Source organism: Notolepis coatsorum, assembly GCF_963971535.1.
Source record: "Notolepis coatsorum genome assembly, chromosome: 12".
In the NCBI taxonomy this organism is placed as follows: domain Eukaryota; kingdom Metazoa; phylum Chordata; class Actinopteri; order Aulopiformes; family Paralepididae; genus Notolepis; species Notolepis coatsorum.
Window position 1 is genome coordinate 56,552,854 of NC_140176.1, and position 20,306 is coordinate 56,573,159.

Sequence of the window (20,306 nt, forward strand, 5' to 3'; positions counted from 1 at the left end):
GTACACACACACACATAATCGTGTCAAAAGGCATAGTTTAGTCTACATAAGCAAATATATTAGCACCCTGGGCAAACATCCTTCCAAAAATACCATTAAAACACCCCAAAAAACAGAGCATTCGTGTGTCGCTTTATGAAAAGTCTTAATCTGCCTGGAATACAAATGTGGATAGTATGCTGTGGGAAGAGGGAGAAGAAGAAAAAAAAAACAGGCTTAACTTACTCCTAAAATAAAACAGATATTTGGCTTGGCCCAGGGCGAGCTTCAGCCTCTGATGGTAATGATATTATAAAATGACTACTGGACAACCCCCATAAATAAGTGCACAGTGTGGTTTCTAGACAGATCGAGGGCTGGGACACGCTGGTTACTGCTGTGCTGCCTTGCTGCTGCAGGAACACACACAAACCACTCTGCCCCCCTCGCTGAGAAATCACCAAAAATATACAAATCTAACCAGGTTTTCTTTATCGGAAAGGGACCCCGTTCGTATCGCTTGCATCTTCTCGTTCATTCTTCGCGAGGGAGTAGCCTGCAGCCTGCTTTTAGAGACGGGGGGTTTTCTTTCGCTACATTTCTATTTTGTTAAGCTAAAAATATCCAGCAAAGAGCTGAACTTTGCATGAGTGTTTTCCTTATGAAATGTAGTTAGTTGCCCTGTGACTGATCTTATTAGGCGCCAAGCCATGAAACACACCACACAAATCTTTAGTTATATCAACTAATATTATTCAATATTATTATTATTAATTTTTTTTTGGGAAATACATTTAAAGAGAAAAAAAATGAAAAAAATAAAGCAATGTACAGTATTTGTCCACATTGAAATAACATTTGAACTGAAGAGAACGGTAAATGGCATTTGAGTTATTCATTATTACGGAATGCGCCGGTGGGTCCCGGTTTGTGACCCTTGACTAAACTGAATCTTATCGTGATTTTTTTAATTGTCCGAGTGCGATTTGCACTCCGTTACATCATATCCTACCTAAATAGCATTGTGTGTGCAAATATAAACGGAGGGGTATCCAGTGAGGTGGGGGTGATCTCTGAAGCGCTCAAGCAAGCAAAGGCATTCCCAGTCAGTCTGGGTCACTGCCGTTTTTTTTTCTTTGTCCTTATTTTTCTTTTCCTCCTGTGTTTTGACACATTAATATTCACCATATGCAGTTGTCAGACCTTTCGCAGGCGCGCTTCATTTTTATGCCTCTGCGGTGTGGGCAAACAGCGCGTACAGCTGCTGCCGTCAGACAGCTCTCTCTCTCTCTCTCTCATTCCCCCCATGCCTTGGCTCACACGTGCAACCCAACAGGCCTGTGTCAGAAACCAGGAATCCACAGGCCCAGGCCAACCACTTCAATAACCGTCCTACTACAAAGCGCACACTTGAAAACAGGAGCACCATTTTGTGTTATTTCATCCGCCCCCTCCCCCCCCCCCCGCCCCCCTTTATTTCCCTATCGATTGACAACGTGATGGAATGCCACCGAGGCAAAGCGGACGGGTGGGATTAGGTTGTGTTCTAATTACGATCAATGGCGTCGTGCGCTCACGCACAGCTAGCATAAATCCCCATATTCATTCCGATACTACATCTACTCTAAATCTCGTTTTTTAGCCCGCAAGAAAGAGGCACTTCAAGGAAAGGGGAGCGTCTTTGAAGTCGGAATATTGACTCAGGTCGGCATCAAAATTCCTCCATGGATCACAGGAAAAGAACATGGATTTTACGGTTTCCTGTCAGTGGCGGACTGCCTTTGCCTGCAGTTAGTACATGTTTTCTACAAAGCACTATTTTCAGGTTCGAACTCTGGCACAGAGAGAGAGAGAGAGAGAGAGAGAGAGAGAGAGAGAGAGAGAGAGAGAGAGAGAGAGAGAGAGAGAGAGAGAGAGAGAGACAGAGACAGAGAGAGACAGAGACAGAGAGTGCGGCGCAGGCAACCCGGGTGGCTTTACTGTACCTTGAGGTACTTGACCAGTTTTTGGATCTGCCAGTACTCTGGGGGGAGGTCGGCGTTGCTCTCGGGCTGGCGCCCTGGCTGCTCCTCGTCCTCCTCGCTCTCGGATGAACTCTCACTGAAGTCCTCCGCCGCCATTCCTCCGCCCCCCGAGGTCCTACTGGACAGACAAACAAACACACACAAGACACCTGTCAACGTGAGTGATCGCCCCCCCCCCCGGGTTCGGACAAAGGGGGACGACCGGCATCGCGCCATGACATCATGCCGCATCAGTGGCTCGGTGTGTACATTTGCGAGTTCTCCGGTTGTCTTATTTCCTGTGCCGGTAAAAGGAATAACAGCCCCGGTTCGTCCTACGCAGAAGGAACTCCCGTTCAAGTCTTGCTGAAATTCAAGTGTCAAGTTTGAACTTCCTGGGAATCTAAGGAGTGGGGATAGAGAGGAAAATAATGGAGGGACTGGCATCATCATCATACAGCACACAGAGCGGGGGCCTCATGCCGCGGCCGGAAACACAAACGCAGATGGCTTCTTTAAAGTCGCTCGGGCCACTCGGATAACTGTATCATGAAAACGGTGCACCGTGGAGCAATGAAACTTGGTACACGTTCAAACAGGGCCAGGGGGACATGGTTCCCCGCATACACACACACACACACACACACAGATAGCATTTCCAGGGGAGCCCATTATCCGAGGAAGCCGGCCCAACATGAGCGAGCATTTCCCAGGCAGCAGTGCCGTGGTAAACACAGAAGGAGGCCTCAATGAAGCACTTAGGCCTGTCCTTGGGTGTGTCCCGGGGTCAGCAATATCACGGCTGGCCCTGGGAGCAGACTCCCAGAGGGCCCCCTTCTGTATTTGTACCAAGTGTCAACTGGCGTGTAGCAAATAACACTATCTCAAGAACAGTGGCTTGAGTCAAGCCAGTGAATTTACTACAGGAGAGGCCTGTATACGTTGGCCGATGCTCTTATGGGGACAGCTGGGGAACCTCTGCAGCCCGGGAGCCGGAGGCAGAGGGAAAACTGCTATACATTGGCTCCGGGTCCACAGATTGGCTCCAGCGTTGGCGTTTCCACTGCAATGATCTCGGCGGGTGAAAAAGAAGCACAGGGTTAAGTATTATCTGTGATTCGATCACATGTAAGTCGCTCCGTCTGTGGAGGGAGAGACATCACGGAACGAATGCGACGGGAGCTTTCGCCCCCCCGGGGAGACACTCACATCTTCTGCGTGGAGGACTGGCGCCCAGGTAAGGGAGGCGGACATGGAGAAGTCGGCTCTCTTCCTGCTCTCTGATCTGGGCGTCTTGTCCCGTGTCTTTCCTGACTTCCCCTCTCCAGAGCCCCGTCTAGGTTTCCTCTCCTCCGCTCTGCTGTAATGACACCAAATGAGAGTCATTACGCCGCTTTCTATTTTGGAAATTGTTATTTTTCTAACGCGGTCATTATTTAATGTGTGAGAGAGAGAGAGAGAAAGAGAGAGAGAGAGAGAGAAGGGGGATCAGCAGGGATTGTTTTTTTCCTTCTTTTTCATTTCAGACACTTTTATCGCGAGCCAGTTACCCCTCAAAAGGGGGGACGGTTATCACAAGGTACAGCTGCAACAGCTCAGCCCCCTGCTAGATCTATTTATCAATCAAAGACCATGTGTGATGCATCATTTCTATAGTTTCTCTCTGAGATCTCTCCCAAGATTTCTGTCTGTAATTGGGCGAAGCAAAAAAATATTAAAAGAGGGTTTCCACACAGTGAAAACATCCATTCACTTAGGTCGTGGTATAATCAGGAAGATTTGCGCTCGCCCTGAAATTGATATAAACCATATAAAACCCATCCCTTTCTAATGTGTGACTGCTGACATGCGTTGGGAGGGGGGGGGGGGGGGGGGGGTACGAACCAAGTACATGGCTGCTAACGCTCCCGACGTCAGCCCCGTCTTTAAGCTCGCCTGCTGAACCGGGTGAGCCCTGCCACGCTCGGCGCGCGGTCTCCCGACACTATTACAAAAGACGTCTTATGAGTGTAATTATCACATACTCGCAGGGAGCGGGGAGACCGAGATTCTTCCACTTGGGACACAGTTCGTATTTCTTCTTGAAGCCTGGCTTGTTGGGCGCGTGCTGTTGTCTCGCCTTCTCATGCACATTCTTTTTCTGATGCTCGTAAGACCTCTGGGCTGGCCTTGTTCCTCGGCATCAACCAATTCCACATGTGGGATTTTTTGTGTTGATGGAAGTTCTTCTTGAACTCCAAAATCCTGCAGAGGAGGGGGGTTTGAGGTGGGTGAGAAAAAAAAGAAGACTTCTCTCAAATTGTACCAAAGTGCTAGAAGTGAAATGCACAGTCAATTTGGGTCATAAAATTATATGGTCTCGGGTCGTTAAAATAAGTTCTTCCTCAGAGCGATTGTTCGGTCCTGTTGCGATTCTCATTATAATACTTTCCACTATACATCTGACATGTTGACTCTCTTCATTGTTTCAAGCACATCATACAGTACATTGATGTCTGAGAAGGTACCGGCTGCCGTGGCCCCAGAGAAGAATAAAACAACTCACTGGGTTCTGAAACAGTATCACTGACTGGTCACGTAAAAACAGCCTCTCCCTCTCAATGTTCCCCAGGCAGAATAACAATGCAGCCTTTATTGGGCCATGGGAATAAAATAACACATTCCCAATGCTTTACACAGGAGAGGGTCCCCTCCTCCATTAATTGGCTGAACAATATCAGAAGTTTATTGTTTCTTTACATTCCTCTGGGCTGAAAAACCTTGCAGCTTGGCACGAACAAAGTAGTGCCTTTGTGTCATTGTTATTCGGCGATGGATTAATATTTTTTTTTTAAGTTTTGAAGGTCTTTTTCGCCCCGACTTTACAACCTACGTAAGAATGCCAACAAGACACATATGAATGGTTTGCAGGCAGGAACGTATTTAATCACAGACACCTGCTATGCAGAAAATAGCTCAAACCGTCACTGGTGCGCTCGCAGCTCAATTTCACGTTCGTTATTATTTTTCTTTCGGGACAGGGAAAAAGAATTAACGTGGATTTCTCTATAGGCTCAAACACCAGCTGGAGCCAAAGCGAGCCCCCAGTCCGTTTTTCCAAAGACTTGTTTTGTCATAAAACACAGTGTGACCCCTGCTGTTGGACACACATACAGGCCAATTCACCCCCCCCCCCTGACAACACCATCGTCTGGGGCCCAATTTTCTATTATTCTACTATACCTGAAATAGACAAAGTCCATGTGTTGAAGGCGGGAGGGGAAACACTCTAAATTCTATGGCACACAACCCCACGATACAGGGCTCACTTACAGGTGCCTCTCTGTGGCGGAACACACTAACAGCCAGCAGACAAATACCCTGCTAAGCAGGACTGACGCCTGCGGCTCTCAGCAAGCAACAAATGCCTTCTTTATAGCAGACTTTCAATCATTAGCCCTCGACTTATTCCTTTCATTTGTCTCACTCTTCCAGCGACCCTATATATTCTCAAATATTTACACGTGTTTTTTCGGGGGGCAGGTTCACATCTAACGACTTGATCCACACTGATGGAAAATCAGCAGAGCAGCAAATCTGCAGCCATCAGCCGTAAAAAAAAATAAAAATAAAAAGGAAAAAACAGAGCTGTCAGTGGTGAGGCTCGAGCAGGCCCCCGCTGAGTGATGATGACAGCTTCTATTCATTTCAGGGATTCTGAAAAACAAAACAAAAAAAAAACTCTACAAACCAGAGATTTTTTTTTTCTTTTTTTTTTTCTTTCCAGCGAGGGCGTCGCGCATCCAAATTTCCAATCACGGCCGTGCAGTGTCAAAACTAATCGACCCGCTGCGCCGAGAAGTGGGGAGAGAGAGTCTACTTCCTCCTCTGCGTTTGTCCCTCCCCTGGCCGCCGCGGCCTGATGTGATTGAGAGTGTCTAATCTAATAAAACCGTTAGGAGGAAGATCTGTTTCCTCGCATTGGAAATGAGCAGATTATGTTTGGAGATTAGGTGTTGTTATCTTTGGCCGTCACCTGCCAACGCTAGTGTTGGCTTGGACACAGCACCACTTCAGGGGGTCTCTCTCTCTCTCTCTCTCTCTCTCTCTCTCTCTCTCTCTCGCTCTCTCGCTCTCTCTCTCTGCATAGCAATCAAGAGAACTGGGCCCAGAGGTGTCCGAGATCATGTTCCTGACAGAACCGATGCCTCTGCCTCTTGTTCCGAAAATGAAAACTGAAAAGGGATCGTGTCCTCGAGAGTGAGTTGAAATTATTCAACGGTCTGGCGCGTTTTAGTAACACAACTTTCACAACGTCAGGGTGTCTCATCGGTCCAATCAACTGCAAATCTCGTTATCACCGACCGAATCAAACGGAAAAACAAAAGAAATTGCTTATATAAATAAAAAACCCTTGCTTTCAGTTTGGTTTAAGTCGACCCGATCATAAAAAGGTCATTCGTTCGAAAAAGAAAGAAAATATCCAAAAAGGGTGAAATGTTTCGCCAGGATTCCAGAACAGAATACTTGTGTACAGTACGCCCCCCCCCCCCCCCCCCCCCCCCCGACCGCTACAGGCCTGTACTTCAAAGGAGCCGGAGAGAGACAAAGAGGGAGAGACGTGAACCTGACATGATTTGTGTCTCGGCAAAACGTATTTGCACTTTTTTTTACCGCCTCTGTCCATCATCTGTTACCGGGTTCAGCTCATGGCATCATTCTTCACACTGGCCTCATAAAAACATAAAAGCCTCTGGATGTCCTTTTTAAACACAGCTCTAAAGCCCTGGCACCACGACTTGGCTTTAATAAAGGCCTCGCTTTCCCCCCCACCACTCAGAAAGGCTTTCTGTGGCACCCAGAGTTCTATCACCTACTGTAAAAAAGTCACACTGACCGACCACAATTTTTTGACCGATATCAATGAGGCTCTCTTCTACTGTGTGGACAGTATATGGGGCCCTAGTATAATGTTATTTCAAAATGGTCGAACAGTAACGGCTGTTATAGGCCACTTACTGCAGTAAATGTCTCTGTGACATCCTGCCATTTTGAAAAAGAAAGGCCGTATGGAGAATCTCTTAGGCCAATTAGATTTATATTTTTTTTCTCTTTCCTTCTCCGTTTTATTTTTGTCCTGAGGGCGCTTCAGTGGCAACAATCGTACTGAAGTGCACACACAGAATAGTTCTGAAAGAAAAATAATAAAATACCTTGACTGTCCGATTTTACATCTGCAACTCATATCACTTCGATATATATACTCTTAATTATTTTCTCTTTCTTTTCTCCACCCAGAGATATATTTTGCAGTGTGTGAAAGGAAATGGTAGTTAATCATATTTACATTTTGATTGGCTGAGGGCAGTGATAGGTGATTTCATACCTGGTTGCACTGTGTTTTAATGACGCCAAGTGCACGCACGCTCCCGGGCACGTGCGCACACTCCCGGGCATAAATGTTCCCTCGCGTGCGCACAGACTAAAGACAAGGCCTAATTGCCTCTAGGAAAGGAATGTAACACATTTCATTCACAAGTTTTGTGTGAATGTATCGGAGATACATCGGACAACCTGAGCTATTGTTATTCAAAGTAGCCAGGCGGGTACTTGGCGAGTTGGCGCATCAGTCGAGTGCAGTGCATTCCTGTGTGCACGTGCGTGCACATCCGTGCATGTGCGTGCTTCCGCTTCTGCTCACAGAGCCGGTTGCTCGGCGTGCAACCCCGTCCCATGACCAACGCACCGCTGGCTGAGGGTAAAATCTTAAATACCAAGAGGAATTGAAAGGTAATTTGAAAAGACGGCTGTATATACTGAACAGGTAGAGGCTGTATATACTGAACAGGTAGAGGCTGTATATACTGAACAGGTAGGGGCTGTATATACTGAACAGGTAGGAGGCTGTATATACTGAACAGGTAGAGGCTGTATATACTGAACAGGTAGAGGCTGTATATACTGAACAGGTAGAGGCTGTATATACTGAACAGGTAGAGGCTGTATATACTGAACAGGTAGAGGCTGTATATACTGAACAGGTAGGGGCTGTATATACTGAACAGGTAGGAGGCTGTATATACTGAACAGGTAGGAGGCTGTATATACTGAACAGGTAGGAGGCTGTATATACTGAACAGGTAGAGGCTGTATATACTGAACAGGTAGAGGCTGTATATACTGAACAGGTAGGAGGCTGTATATACTGAACAGGTAGGAGGCTGTATATACTGAACAGGTAGAGGCTGTATATACTGAACAGGTAGAGGCTGTATATACTGAACAGGTAGGGGCTGTATATACTGAACAGGTAGAGGCTGTATATACTGAACAGGTAGAGGCTGTATATACTGAACAGGTAGAGGCTGTATATACTGAACAGGTAGAGGCTGTATATACTGAACAGGTAGAGGCTGTATATACTGAACAGGTAGAGGCTGTATATACTGAACAGGTAGAGGCTGTATATACTGAACAGGTAGAGGCTGTATATACTGAACAGGTAGGGGCTGTATATACTGAACAGGTAGAGGCTGTATATACTGAACAGGTAGAGGCTGTATATACTGAACAGGTAGAGGCTGTATATACTGAACAGGTAGGAGGCTGTATATACTGAACAGGTAGAGGCTGTATATACTGAACAGGTAGAGGCTGTATATACTGAACAGGTAGAGGCTGTATATACTGAACAGGTAGAGGCTGTATATAGTGAACAGGTAGAGGCTGTATATACTGAACAGGTAGAGGCTGTATATAGTGAACAGGTAGAGGCTGTATATACTGAACAGGTAGGAGGCTGTATATACTGAACAGGTAGAGGCTGTATATACTGAACAGGTAGAGGCTGTATATACTGAACAGGTAGGAGGCTGTATATACTGAACAGGTAGAGGCTGTATATACTGAACAGGTAGGAGGCTGTATATACTGAACAGGTAGAGGCTGTATATACTGAACAGGTAGAGGCTGTATATACTGAACAGGTAGAGGCTGTATATACTGAACAGGTAGAGGCTGTATATACTGAACAGGTAGAGGCTGTATATACTGAACAGGTAGAGGCTGTATATACTGAACAGGTAGAGGCTGTATATACTGAACAGGTAGGAGGAGGCTGTATATACTGAACAGGTAGAGGCTGTATATACTGAACAGGTAGAGGCTGTATATACTGAACAGGTAGAGGCTGTATATACTGAACAGGTAGAGGCTGTATATACTGAACAGGTAGAGGCTGTATATACTGAACAGGTAGAGGCTGTATATACTGAACAGGTAGAGGCTGTATATACTGAACAGGTAGAGGCTGTATATACTGAACAGGTAGAGGCTGTATATACTGAACAGGTAGAGGCTGTATATACTGAACAGGTAGAGGCTGTATATACTGAACAGGTAGAGGCTGTATATACTGAACAGGTAGAGGCTGTATATACTGAACAGGTAGAGGCTGTATATACTGAACAGGTAGAGGCTATATATACTGAACAGGTAGAGGCTGTATATACTGAACAGGTAGGAGGCTGTATATAGTGAACAGGTAGAGGCTGTATATACTGAACAGGTAGGAGGCTGTATATACTGAACAGGTAGAGGCTGTATATACTGAACAGGTAGAGGCTGTATATACTGAACAGGTAGAGGCTATATATACTGAACAGGTAGAGGCTGTATATACTGAACAGGTAGGAGCTGTATATACTGAACAGGTAGAGGCTATATATACTGAACAGGTAGAGGCTGTATATACTGAACAGGTAGAGGCTGTATATACTGAACAGGTAGAGGCTGTATATACTGAACAGGTAGGAGGCTGTATATACTGAACAGGTAGGAGGAGGCTGTATATACTGAACAGGTAGAGGCTGTATATACTGAACAGCTTGGAGGAGGCTGTATATACTGAACAGGTAGGAGGAGGCTGTATATACTGAACAGGTAGAGGCTGTATATACTGAACAGCTTGGAGGAGGCTGTATATACTGAACAGGTAGAGGCTGTATATACTGAACAGGTAGAGGCTGTATATACTGAACAGGTAGAGGCTGTATATACTGAACAGGTAGGAGGCTGTATATACTGAACAGGTAGAGGCTGTATATACTGAACAGGTAGGAGGCTGTATATACTGAACAGGTAGAGGCTGTATATACTGAACAGGTAGAGGCTGTATATACTGAACAGGTAGAGGCTGTATATACTGAACAGGTAGAGGCTGTATATACTGAACAGGTAGAGGCTGTATATACTGAACAGGTAGAGGCTGTATATACTGAACAGGTAGAGGCTGTATATACTGAACAGGTAGGAGGAGGCTGTATATACTGAACAGGTAGAGGCTGTATATACTGAACAGGTAGAGGCTGTATATACTGAACAGGTAGAGGCTGTATATACTGAACAGGTAGAGGCTGTATATACTGAACAGGTAGAGGCTGTATATACTGAACAGGTAGAGGCTGTATATACTGAACAGGTAGAGGCTGTATATACTGAACAGGTAGAGGCTGTATATACTGAACAGGTAGGAGGCTGTATATACTGAACAGGTAGAGGCTGTATATACTGAACAGGTAGAGGCTGTATATACTGAACAGGTAGAGGCTGTATATACTGAACAGGTAGGAGGCTGTATATACTGAACAGGTAGGAGGAGGCTGTATATACTGAACAGGTAGAGGCTGTATATACTGAACAGGTAGGAGGCTGTATATAGTGAACAGGTAGGAGGCTGTATATAGTGAACAGGTAGGTAGAGGCTGTATATAGTGAACAGGTAGAGGCTGTATATACTGAACAGGTAGGTAGAGGCTGTATATAGTGAACAGGTAGAGGCTGTATATACTGAACAGGTAGGAGGAGGCTGTATATAGTGAACAGGTAGAGGCTGTATATACTGAACAGGTAGAGGCTGTATATACTGAACAGGTAGGAGGAGGCTGTATATAGTGAACAGGTAGAGGCTGTATATACTGAACAGGTAGAGGCTGTATATACTGAACAGGTAGAGGCTGTATATACTGAACAGGTAGAGGCTGTATATACTGAACAGGTAGAGGCTGTATATACTGAACAGGTAGGAGGAGGCTGTATATACTGAACAGGTAGAGGCTGTATATACTGAACAGGTAGAGGCTGTATATACTGAACAGGTAGAGGCTGTATATACTGAACAGGTAGGAGGCTGTATATACTGAACAGGTAGAGGCTGTATATACTGAACAGGTAGGAGGCTGTATATACTGAACAGGTAGAGGCTGTATATACTGAACAGGTAGAGGCTGTATATACTGAACAGGTAGAGGCTGTATATACTGAACAGGTAGAGGCTGTATATACTGAACAGGTAGGAGGCTGTATATACTGAACAGGTAGAGGCTGTATATACTGAACAGGTAGGAGGCTGTATATACTGAACAGGTAGAGGCTGTATATACTGAACAGGTAGGAGGAGGCTGTATATACTGAACAGGTAGAGGCTGTATATACTGAACAGGTAGAGGCTGTATATACTGAACAGGTAGAGGCTGTATATACTGAACAGGTAGAGGCTGTATATACTGAACAGGTAGAGGCTGTATATACTGAACAGGTAGAGGCTGTATATACTGAACAGGTAGAGGCTGTATATACTGAACAGGTAGAGGCTGTATATACTGAACAGGTAGAGGCTGTATATACTGAACAGGTAGAGGCTGTATATACTGAACAGGTAGAGGCTGTATATACTGAACAGGTAGGAGGAGGCTGTATATACTGAACAGGTAGGAGCTGTATATACTGAACAGGTAGAGGCTGTATATACTGAACAGGTAGAGGCTGTATATACTGAACAGGTAGAGGCTGTATATACTGAACAGGTAGAGGCTGTATATACTGAACAGGTAGAGGCTGTATATACTGAACAGGTAGAGGCTGTATATACTGAACAGGTAGGAGGAGGCTGTATATACTGAACAGGTAGGAGCTGTATATACTGAACAGGTAGAGGCTGTTTATACTGAACAGGTAGAGGCTGTATATACTGAACAGGTAGGAGGAGGCTGTATATACTGAACAGGTAGAGGCTGTATATACTGAACAGGTAGAGGCTGTATATACTGAACAGGTAGAGGCTGTATATACTGAACAGGTAGAGGCTGTATATACTGAACAGGTAGGAGGCTGTATATACTGAACAGGTAGAGGCTGTATATACTGAACAGGTAGGAGGCTGTATATACTGAACAGGTAGAGGCTGTATATACTGAACAGGTAGAGGCTGTATATACTGAACAGGTAGAGGCTGTATATACTGAACAGGTAGAGGCTGTATATACTGAACAGGTAGAGGCTGTATATACTGAACAGGTAGGAGGCTGTATATACTGAACAGGTAGAGGCTGTATATACTGAACAGGTAGAGGCTGTATATACTGAACAGGTAGAGGCTGTATATACTGAACAGGTAGAGGCTGTATATACTGAACAGGTAGGAGGCTGTATATACTGAACAGGTAGAGGCTGTATATACTGAACAGGTAGAGGCTGTATATACTGAACAGGTAGGAGGCTGTATATACTGAACAGGTAGAGGCTGTATATACTGAACAGGTAGAGGCTGTATATACTGAACAGGTAGAGGCTGTATATACTGAACAGGTAGAGGCTGTATATACTGAACAGGTAGAGGCTGTATATACTGAACAGGTAGGAGCTGTATATACTGAACAGGTAGAGGCTGTATATACTGAACAGGTAGGGGCTGTATATACTGAACAGGTAGAGGCTGTATATACTGAACAGGTAGAGGCTGTATATACTGAACAGGTAGAGGCTGTATATACTGAACAGGTAGAGGCTGTATATACTGAACAGGTAGAGGCTGTATATACTGAACAGGTAGAGGCTGTATATACTGAACAGGTAGAGGCTGTATATACTGAACAGGTAGAGGCTGTATATACTGAACAGGTAGAGGCTGTATATACTGCAGCGTTTCCGTTAGAACATATTCGTGCCGGTCTGAGTGTCCTGCAAGATTTCTATCACCGGACATATTCGAGATATTCCGGTCAGAGTTTTAAACAGCAGTCTATTATAATCACATTTTTATGAGCTAACGAATTCCGTTATAATTGGACATGTGTATTAATTACATCAAGCGAAGAATGAGAAATTGATTTGCAGAATCAAATTACTATCTCTCGCCTCTCAAGTTAGTGCGATACGCTACCAGCATCAAGCTCCCGCTGCAGCAGCTCTGTCACACGCACCCCCAAATGAATCTCGAGTCGACATCGCTTCACCTCGTTGTATCAGACACGTCACACATATCATAATGTTCAACTTCACGTATACAGTCATTAATATATTCCAAATAAAATAAGTCCCTCGATACTCCGTGCTGCTGCTGACTTGAAATAAAATAGACCGATACGCAGTCGGTCCGACACTAAACAGCAGTCTGTTATAATCACATTTTTATGAGCTAACGAATTCCGTTATATTGGACATTTGTATTAATTATATCAAGCGAAGAACTGAGAAAGCAGAGAGACGGCAACATTATCGTGGGTTTGCGTGACGACTCTCTCCACCTCGCAACGACTTATTTGCAAAGAGTATGGCGCTGCAGAGAAGCTGTTCAGCTGTTATTGGCTCTTTTCTGGGAACCGCACAACAGCGCCCCCCACCCAACATTGGCTGAAAATGGCTGAATTGGAGTACTGCTGGAATATTGCATTGTACTGCTGGTACTGCGGCTCTACAGCTTCAGAAAAGTCCGCACACCCAGCACTAAGCTCTCGCCGACAACGTCGTTGTCATTATTAGAAGCAACGAGGAAACAAATGTAATGATCGTTTCGTTCATCGCATAGGCTATTTAATTTTAGCCTATTTTAATACAATTCAAATAATCAAATTGTGCTTAGACTCAGGGAATTATTTTCACCGGACATTAAGACCGGAGAGATAAAATATGTCGGACTTAAACAGATTTTGCCGGTAAAATACCGGTAATTACCGGCTAACGGAAACGCTGATATACTGAACAGGTAGAGGCTGTATATACTGAACAGGTAGAGGCTGTATATAGTGAACAGGTAGAGGCTGTATATACTGAACAGGTAGAGGCTGTATATACTGAACAGGTAGGAGGCTGTATATACTGAACAGGTAGGAGGAGGCTGTATATACTGAACAGGTAGAGGCTGTATATAGTGAACAGGTAGGAGGAGGCTGTATATACTGAACAGGTAGGAGGCTGTATATACTGAACAGGTAGAGGCTGTATATACTGAACAGGTAGAGGCTGTATATACTGAACAGGTAGGAGGCTGTATATACTGAACAGGTAGAGGCTGTATATACTGAACAGGTAGAGGCTGTATATACTGAACAGGTAGAGGCTGTATATACTGAACAGGTAGAGGCTGTATATACTGAACAGGTAGAGGCTGTATATACTGAACAGGTAGAGGCTGTATATACTGAACAGGTAGAGGCTGTATATACTGAACAGGTAGAGGCTGTATATAATGAACAGGTAGAGGCTGTATATACTGAACAGGTAGAGGCTGTATATACTGAACAGGTAGAGGCTGTATATACTGAACAGGTAGAGGCTGTATATACTGAACAGGTAGGGGCTGTATATACTGAACAGGTAGAGGCTGTATATACTGAACAGGTAGAGGCTGTATATACTGAACAGGTAGAGGCTGTATATACTGAACAGGTAGGAGGCTGTATATACTGAACAGGTAGAGGCTGTATATACTGAACAGGTAGAGGCTGTATATACTGAACAGGTAGAGGCTGTATATACTAAACAGGTAGAGGCTGTATATACTGAACAGGTAGAGGCTGTATATACTGAACAGGTAGAGGCTGTATATACTGAACAGGTAGGAGGCTGTATATACTGAACAGGTAGAGGCTGTATATACTGAACAGGTAGAGGCTGTATATACTGAACAGGTAGAGGCTGTATATACTGAACAGGTAGAGGCTGTATATACTGAACAGGTAGAGGCTGTATATACTGAACAGGTAGAGGCTGTATATACTGAACAGGTAGAGGCTGTATATACTGAACAGGTAGAGGCTGTATATACTGAACAGGTAGGGGCTGTATATACTGAACAGGTAGGAGGAGGCTGTATATACTGAACAGGTAGAGGCTGTATATACTGAACAGATAGGGGCTGTATATACTGAACAGGTAGAGGCTGTATATACTGAACAGGTAGGAGGCTGTATATACTGAACAGGTAAAGGCTGTATATACTGAACAGGTAGAGGCTGTATATACTGAACAGGTAGAGGCTGTATATACTGAACAGGTAGAGGCTGTATATACTGAACAGGTAGAGGCTGTATATACTGAACAGGTAGAGGCTGTATATACTGAACAGGTAGGAGGCTGTATATACTGAACAGGTAGGAGGCTGTATATACTGAACAGGTAGGAGGCTGTATATACTGAACAGGTAGAGGCTGTATATACTGAACAGGTAGGAGGCTGTATATACTGAACAGGTAGGAGCTGTATATACTGAACAGGTAGGGGCTGTATATACTGAACAGGTAGGAGGAGGCTGTATATACTGAACAGGTAGAGGCTGTATATACTGAACAGGTAGGGGCTGTATATACTGAACAGGTAGAGGCTGTATATACTAAACAGGTAGAGGCTGTATATACTGAACAGGTAGAGGCTGTATATACTGAACAGGTAGAGGCTGTATATACTGAACAGGTAGGAGGCTGTATATACTGAACAGGTAGGAGGCTGTATATACTGAACAGGTAGGAGGCTGTATATACTGAACAGGTAGAGGCTGTATATACTGAACAGGTAGGAGGCTGTATATACTGAACAGGTAGAGGCTGTATATACTGAACAGGTAGAGGCTGTATATACTGAACAGGTAGGAGGAGACTGTATATACTGAACAGGTAGAGGCTGTATATACTGAACAGGTAGAGGCTGTATATACTGAACAGGTAGGAGGAGACTGTATATACTGAACAGGTAGAGGCTGTATATACTGAACAGGTAGAGGCTGTATATACTGAACAGGTAGAGGCTGTATATACTGAACAGGTAGAGGCTGTATATACTGAACAGGTAGAGGCTGTATATACTGAACAGGTAGGAGGAGGCTGTATATACTGAACAGGTAGAGGCTGTATATACTGAACAGGTAGGAGGAGGCTGTATATACTGAACAGGTAGGAGGCTGTATATACTGAACAGGTAGAGGCTGTATATACTGAACAGGTAGGAGGCTGTATATACTGAACAGGTAAGAGGAGGCTGTATATACTGAACAGGTAGAGGCTGTATATACTGAACAGGTAGAGGCTGTATATACTGAACAGGTAGAGGCTGTATATACTGAACAGGTAGAGGCTGTATATACTGAACAGGTAGGGGCTGTATATACTGAACAGGTAGAGGCTGTATATACTGAACAGGTAGAGGCTGTATATACTGAACAGGTAGAGGCTGTATATACTGAACAGGTAGGGGCTGTATATACTGAACAGGTAGGAGGAGGCTGTATATACTGAACAGGTAGAGGCTGTATATACTGAACAGGTAGGGGCTGTATATACTGAACAGGTAGAGGCTGTATATACTGAACAGGTAGGAGGCTGTATATACTGAACAGGTAAAGGCTGTATATACTGAACAGGTAGAGGCTGTATATACTGAACAGGTAGAGGCTGTATATACTGAACAGGTAGAGGCTGTATATACTGAACAGGTAGAGGCTGTATATACTGAACAGGTAGAGGCTGTATATACTGAACAGGTAGGAGGAGGCTGTATATACTGAACAGGTAGAGGCTGTATATACTGAACAGGTAGGAGGCTGTATATACTGAACAGGTAGGAGCTGTATATACTGAACAGGTAGGGGCTGTATATACTGAACAGGTAGAGGCTGTATATACTGAACAGGTAGGAGGAGGCTGTATATACTGAACAGGTAGAGGCTGTATATACTGAACAGGTAGAGGCTGTATATACTGAACAGGTAGGGGCTGTATATACTGAACAGGTAGAGGCTGTATATACTGAACAGGTAGAGGCTGTATATACTGAACAGGTAGGAGGCTGTATATACTGAACAGGTAGAGGCTGTATATACTGAACAGGTAGGAGGCTGTATATACTGAACAGGTAGAGGCTGTATATACTGAACAGGTAGGGGCTGTATATACTGAACAGGTAGAGGCTGTATATACTGAACAGGTAGGAGGCTGTATATACTGAACAGGTAGGAGGCTGTATATACTGAACAGGTAGGGGCTGTATATACTGAACAGGTAGGAGGCTGTATATACTGAACAGGTAGGGGCTGTATATACTGAACAGGTAGGAGGCTGTATATACTGAACAGGTAGGGGCTGTATATACTGAACAGGTAGAGGCTGTATATACTGAACAGGTAGGGGCTGTATATACTGAACAGGTAGAGGCTGTATATACTGAACAGGTAGAGGCTGTATATACTGAACAGGTAGGAGGCTGTATATACTGAACAGGTAGAGGCTGTATATACTGAACAGGTAGAGGCTGTATATACTGAACAGGTAGAGGCTGTATATACTGAACAGGTAGGAGGCTGTATATACTGAACAGGTAGAGGCTGTATATACTGAACAGGTAGAGGCTGTATATACTGAACATGTAGAGGCTGTATATACTGAACAGGTAGAGGCTGTATATACTGAACAGGTAGGAGGAGGCTGTATATACTGAACAGGTAGAGGCTGTATATACTGAACAGGTAGGAGCTGTATATACTGAACAGGTAGGAGGCTGTATATACTGAACAGGTAGGAGGCTGTATATACTGAACAGGTAGGAGGCTGTATATACTGAACAGGTAGGAGGCTGTATATACTGAACAGGTAGGAGGCTGTATATACTGAACAGGTAGGAGGAGGCTGTATATACTGAACAGGTAGGGGCTGTATATACTGAACAGGTAGAGGCTGTATATACTGAACAGGTAGGAGGCTGTATATACTGAACAGGTAGGAGGCTGTACTGAACAGGTAGGAGGCTGTATATACTGAACAGGTAGAGGCTGTATATACTGAACAGGTAGAGGCTGTATATACTGAACAGGTAGAGGCTGTATATACTGAACAGGTAGAGGCTGTATATACTGAACAGGTAGGAGCTGTATATACTGAACAGGTAGGAGGCTGTATATACTGAACAGGTAGGAGCTGTATATACTGAACAGGTAGAGGCTGTATATACTGAACAGGTAGGGGCTGTATATACTGAACAGGTAGGAGGCTGTATATACTGAACAGGTAGGAGCTGTATATACTGAACAGGTAGAGGCTGTATATACTGAACAGGTAGAGGCTGTATATACTGAACAGGTAGGAGGCTGTATATACTGAACAGGTAGAGGCTGTATATACTGAACAGGTAGAGGCTGTATATACTGAACAGGTAGAGGCTGTATATACTGAACAGGTAGGAGGCTGTATATACTGAACAGGTAGGAGGCTGTATATACTGAACAGGTAGGAGGCTGTATATACTGAACAGGTAGGAGGCTGTATATACTGAACAGGTAGAGGCTGTATATACTGAACAGGTAGGAGGCTGTATATACTGAACAGGTAGGAGCTGTATATACTGAACAGGTAGAGGCTGTATATACTGAACAGGTAGGAGCTGTATATACTGAACAGGTAGGAGGCTGTATATACTGAACAGGTAGGAGGCTGTATATACTGAACAGGTAGGAGGCTGTATATACTGAACAGGTAGGAGGCTGTATATACTGAACAGGTAGAGGCTGTATATACTGAACAGGTAGGAGGCTGTATATACTGAACAGGTAGGAGGCTGTATATACTGAACAGCTTGGAGGAGGCTGTATATACTGAACAGGTAGAGGCTGTATATAGTGAACAGGTAGAGGCTGTATATAGTGAACAGGTAGAGGCTGTATATACTGAACAGGTAGAGGCTGTATATACTGAACAGGTAGGAGGCTGTATATACTGAACAGGTAGGAGGCTGTATATACTGAACAGGTAGAGGCTGTATATACTGAACAGGTAGGAGGCTGTATATACTGAACAGGTAGGAGGCTGTATATACTGAACAGGTAGGAGGCTGTATATACTGAACAGGTAGGGGCTGTATATACTGAACAGGTAGGGGCTGTATATACTGAACAGGTAGGAGGCTGTATATACTGAACAGCTTGGAGGAGGCTGTATATACTGAACAGGTAGAGGCTGTATATACTGAACAGGTAGGGGCTGTATATACTGAACAGCTTGGAGGAGGCTGTACATACATAATGGGTACTTGTACAGTGAGCTCGTCGACATGTAGACACGTTTTATGAGTCCGTGTGATGATGCCACATTTTCCAACAAACATCACAGTGAGTGAGAAAAAACATGTTCATACTTTTAAATGATTAACAGATTTCTGAGCACAGCTGGTAGCTATTATTGAGGCGATTTGTTATTTCATCAAATCACTTAAGCAGGAAATAGCACTACTGAATGAATCACCAGCATTTCGATGTCTGCACATAACTGTGTGTGTGTGTGTGTGCGTGGCGCATGTGTGTGTGTGTGAGTAAATGGATTGTTTTGACATCGTTTTACTGAAGAGTCTTGGAACGTGGAGGAGGACGCATCGGAGCGTCTTCAGCACAGTGACAACCAGACACTAGCTCACTAGTACGCTAGCGGCACAGACACTGACTTCACAAGCTCATTCTACACGTGAGTCATATAGGATCAATTAAATCAGGTCCCGAGGTGGGTCTCGTTCATGAGGCCTTTTTCCAACACCCATACTTTTACACCGGGATTTAAAAGGAGGTTTGCATTTGCTGATTTGTATATTATTATATATATATATTGTATATTATCTACCATTTTTTACTTCCACCTCTTTACCTGTTTGCTTATGTTCTCTGCGAAACGGGGCGACCTGCTTTTCAGAAGCGTCACCAAGTCTTTGTACGTGTCACCCCGTCGCTCGTACGCACGCTCCTCCCCTTCCTGCTCGACTCCCTGTGAGAAAGTCGAAAAACAGCTTCGTTAATACTAAATATTAAAACAACCACAGTCCTAATGTTACCCACATGTCTGTTTGAATAACGTGAGGTTAAACAGCGGTGCACAGTGTGACCAGGAACGGGAAGTCTAAACTCCTTGTCAAACCACTACATTATGTAAAATAAATAAGAAAAAAAAAACGCTAATCTTTGAAGTTTTTTCTTCATTTGCATCGGCGTGGCCCACTCAGAAGCCGTGTGTTTCTGGGGCCGTCGTTTTGACCTCATCTGAA

At 44.3% G+C, this 20,306-nt stretch overlaps 1 protein-coding gene across 1 annotated transcript in view; it reads right to left on the reverse strand.

Annotated features, from left to right (window-relative positions):
- Positions 1 to 20,306, reverse strand: part of odad2 (outer dynein arm docking complex subunit 2) — a 64,872-nt gene that overhangs the window by 26,230 nt on the left and 18,336 nt on the right. The window contains 5 exon segments of the mRNA XM_084325840.1: positions 1,965 to 2,121; positions 3,235 to 3,342; positions 4,007 to 4,145; positions 4,148 to 4,226; positions 19,913 to 20,029. Coding sequence (XP_084181966.1) covers positions 1,965 to 2,121; positions 3,235 to 3,342; positions 4,007 to 4,145; positions 4,148 to 4,226; positions 19,913 to 20,029 — 600 coding nt within the window.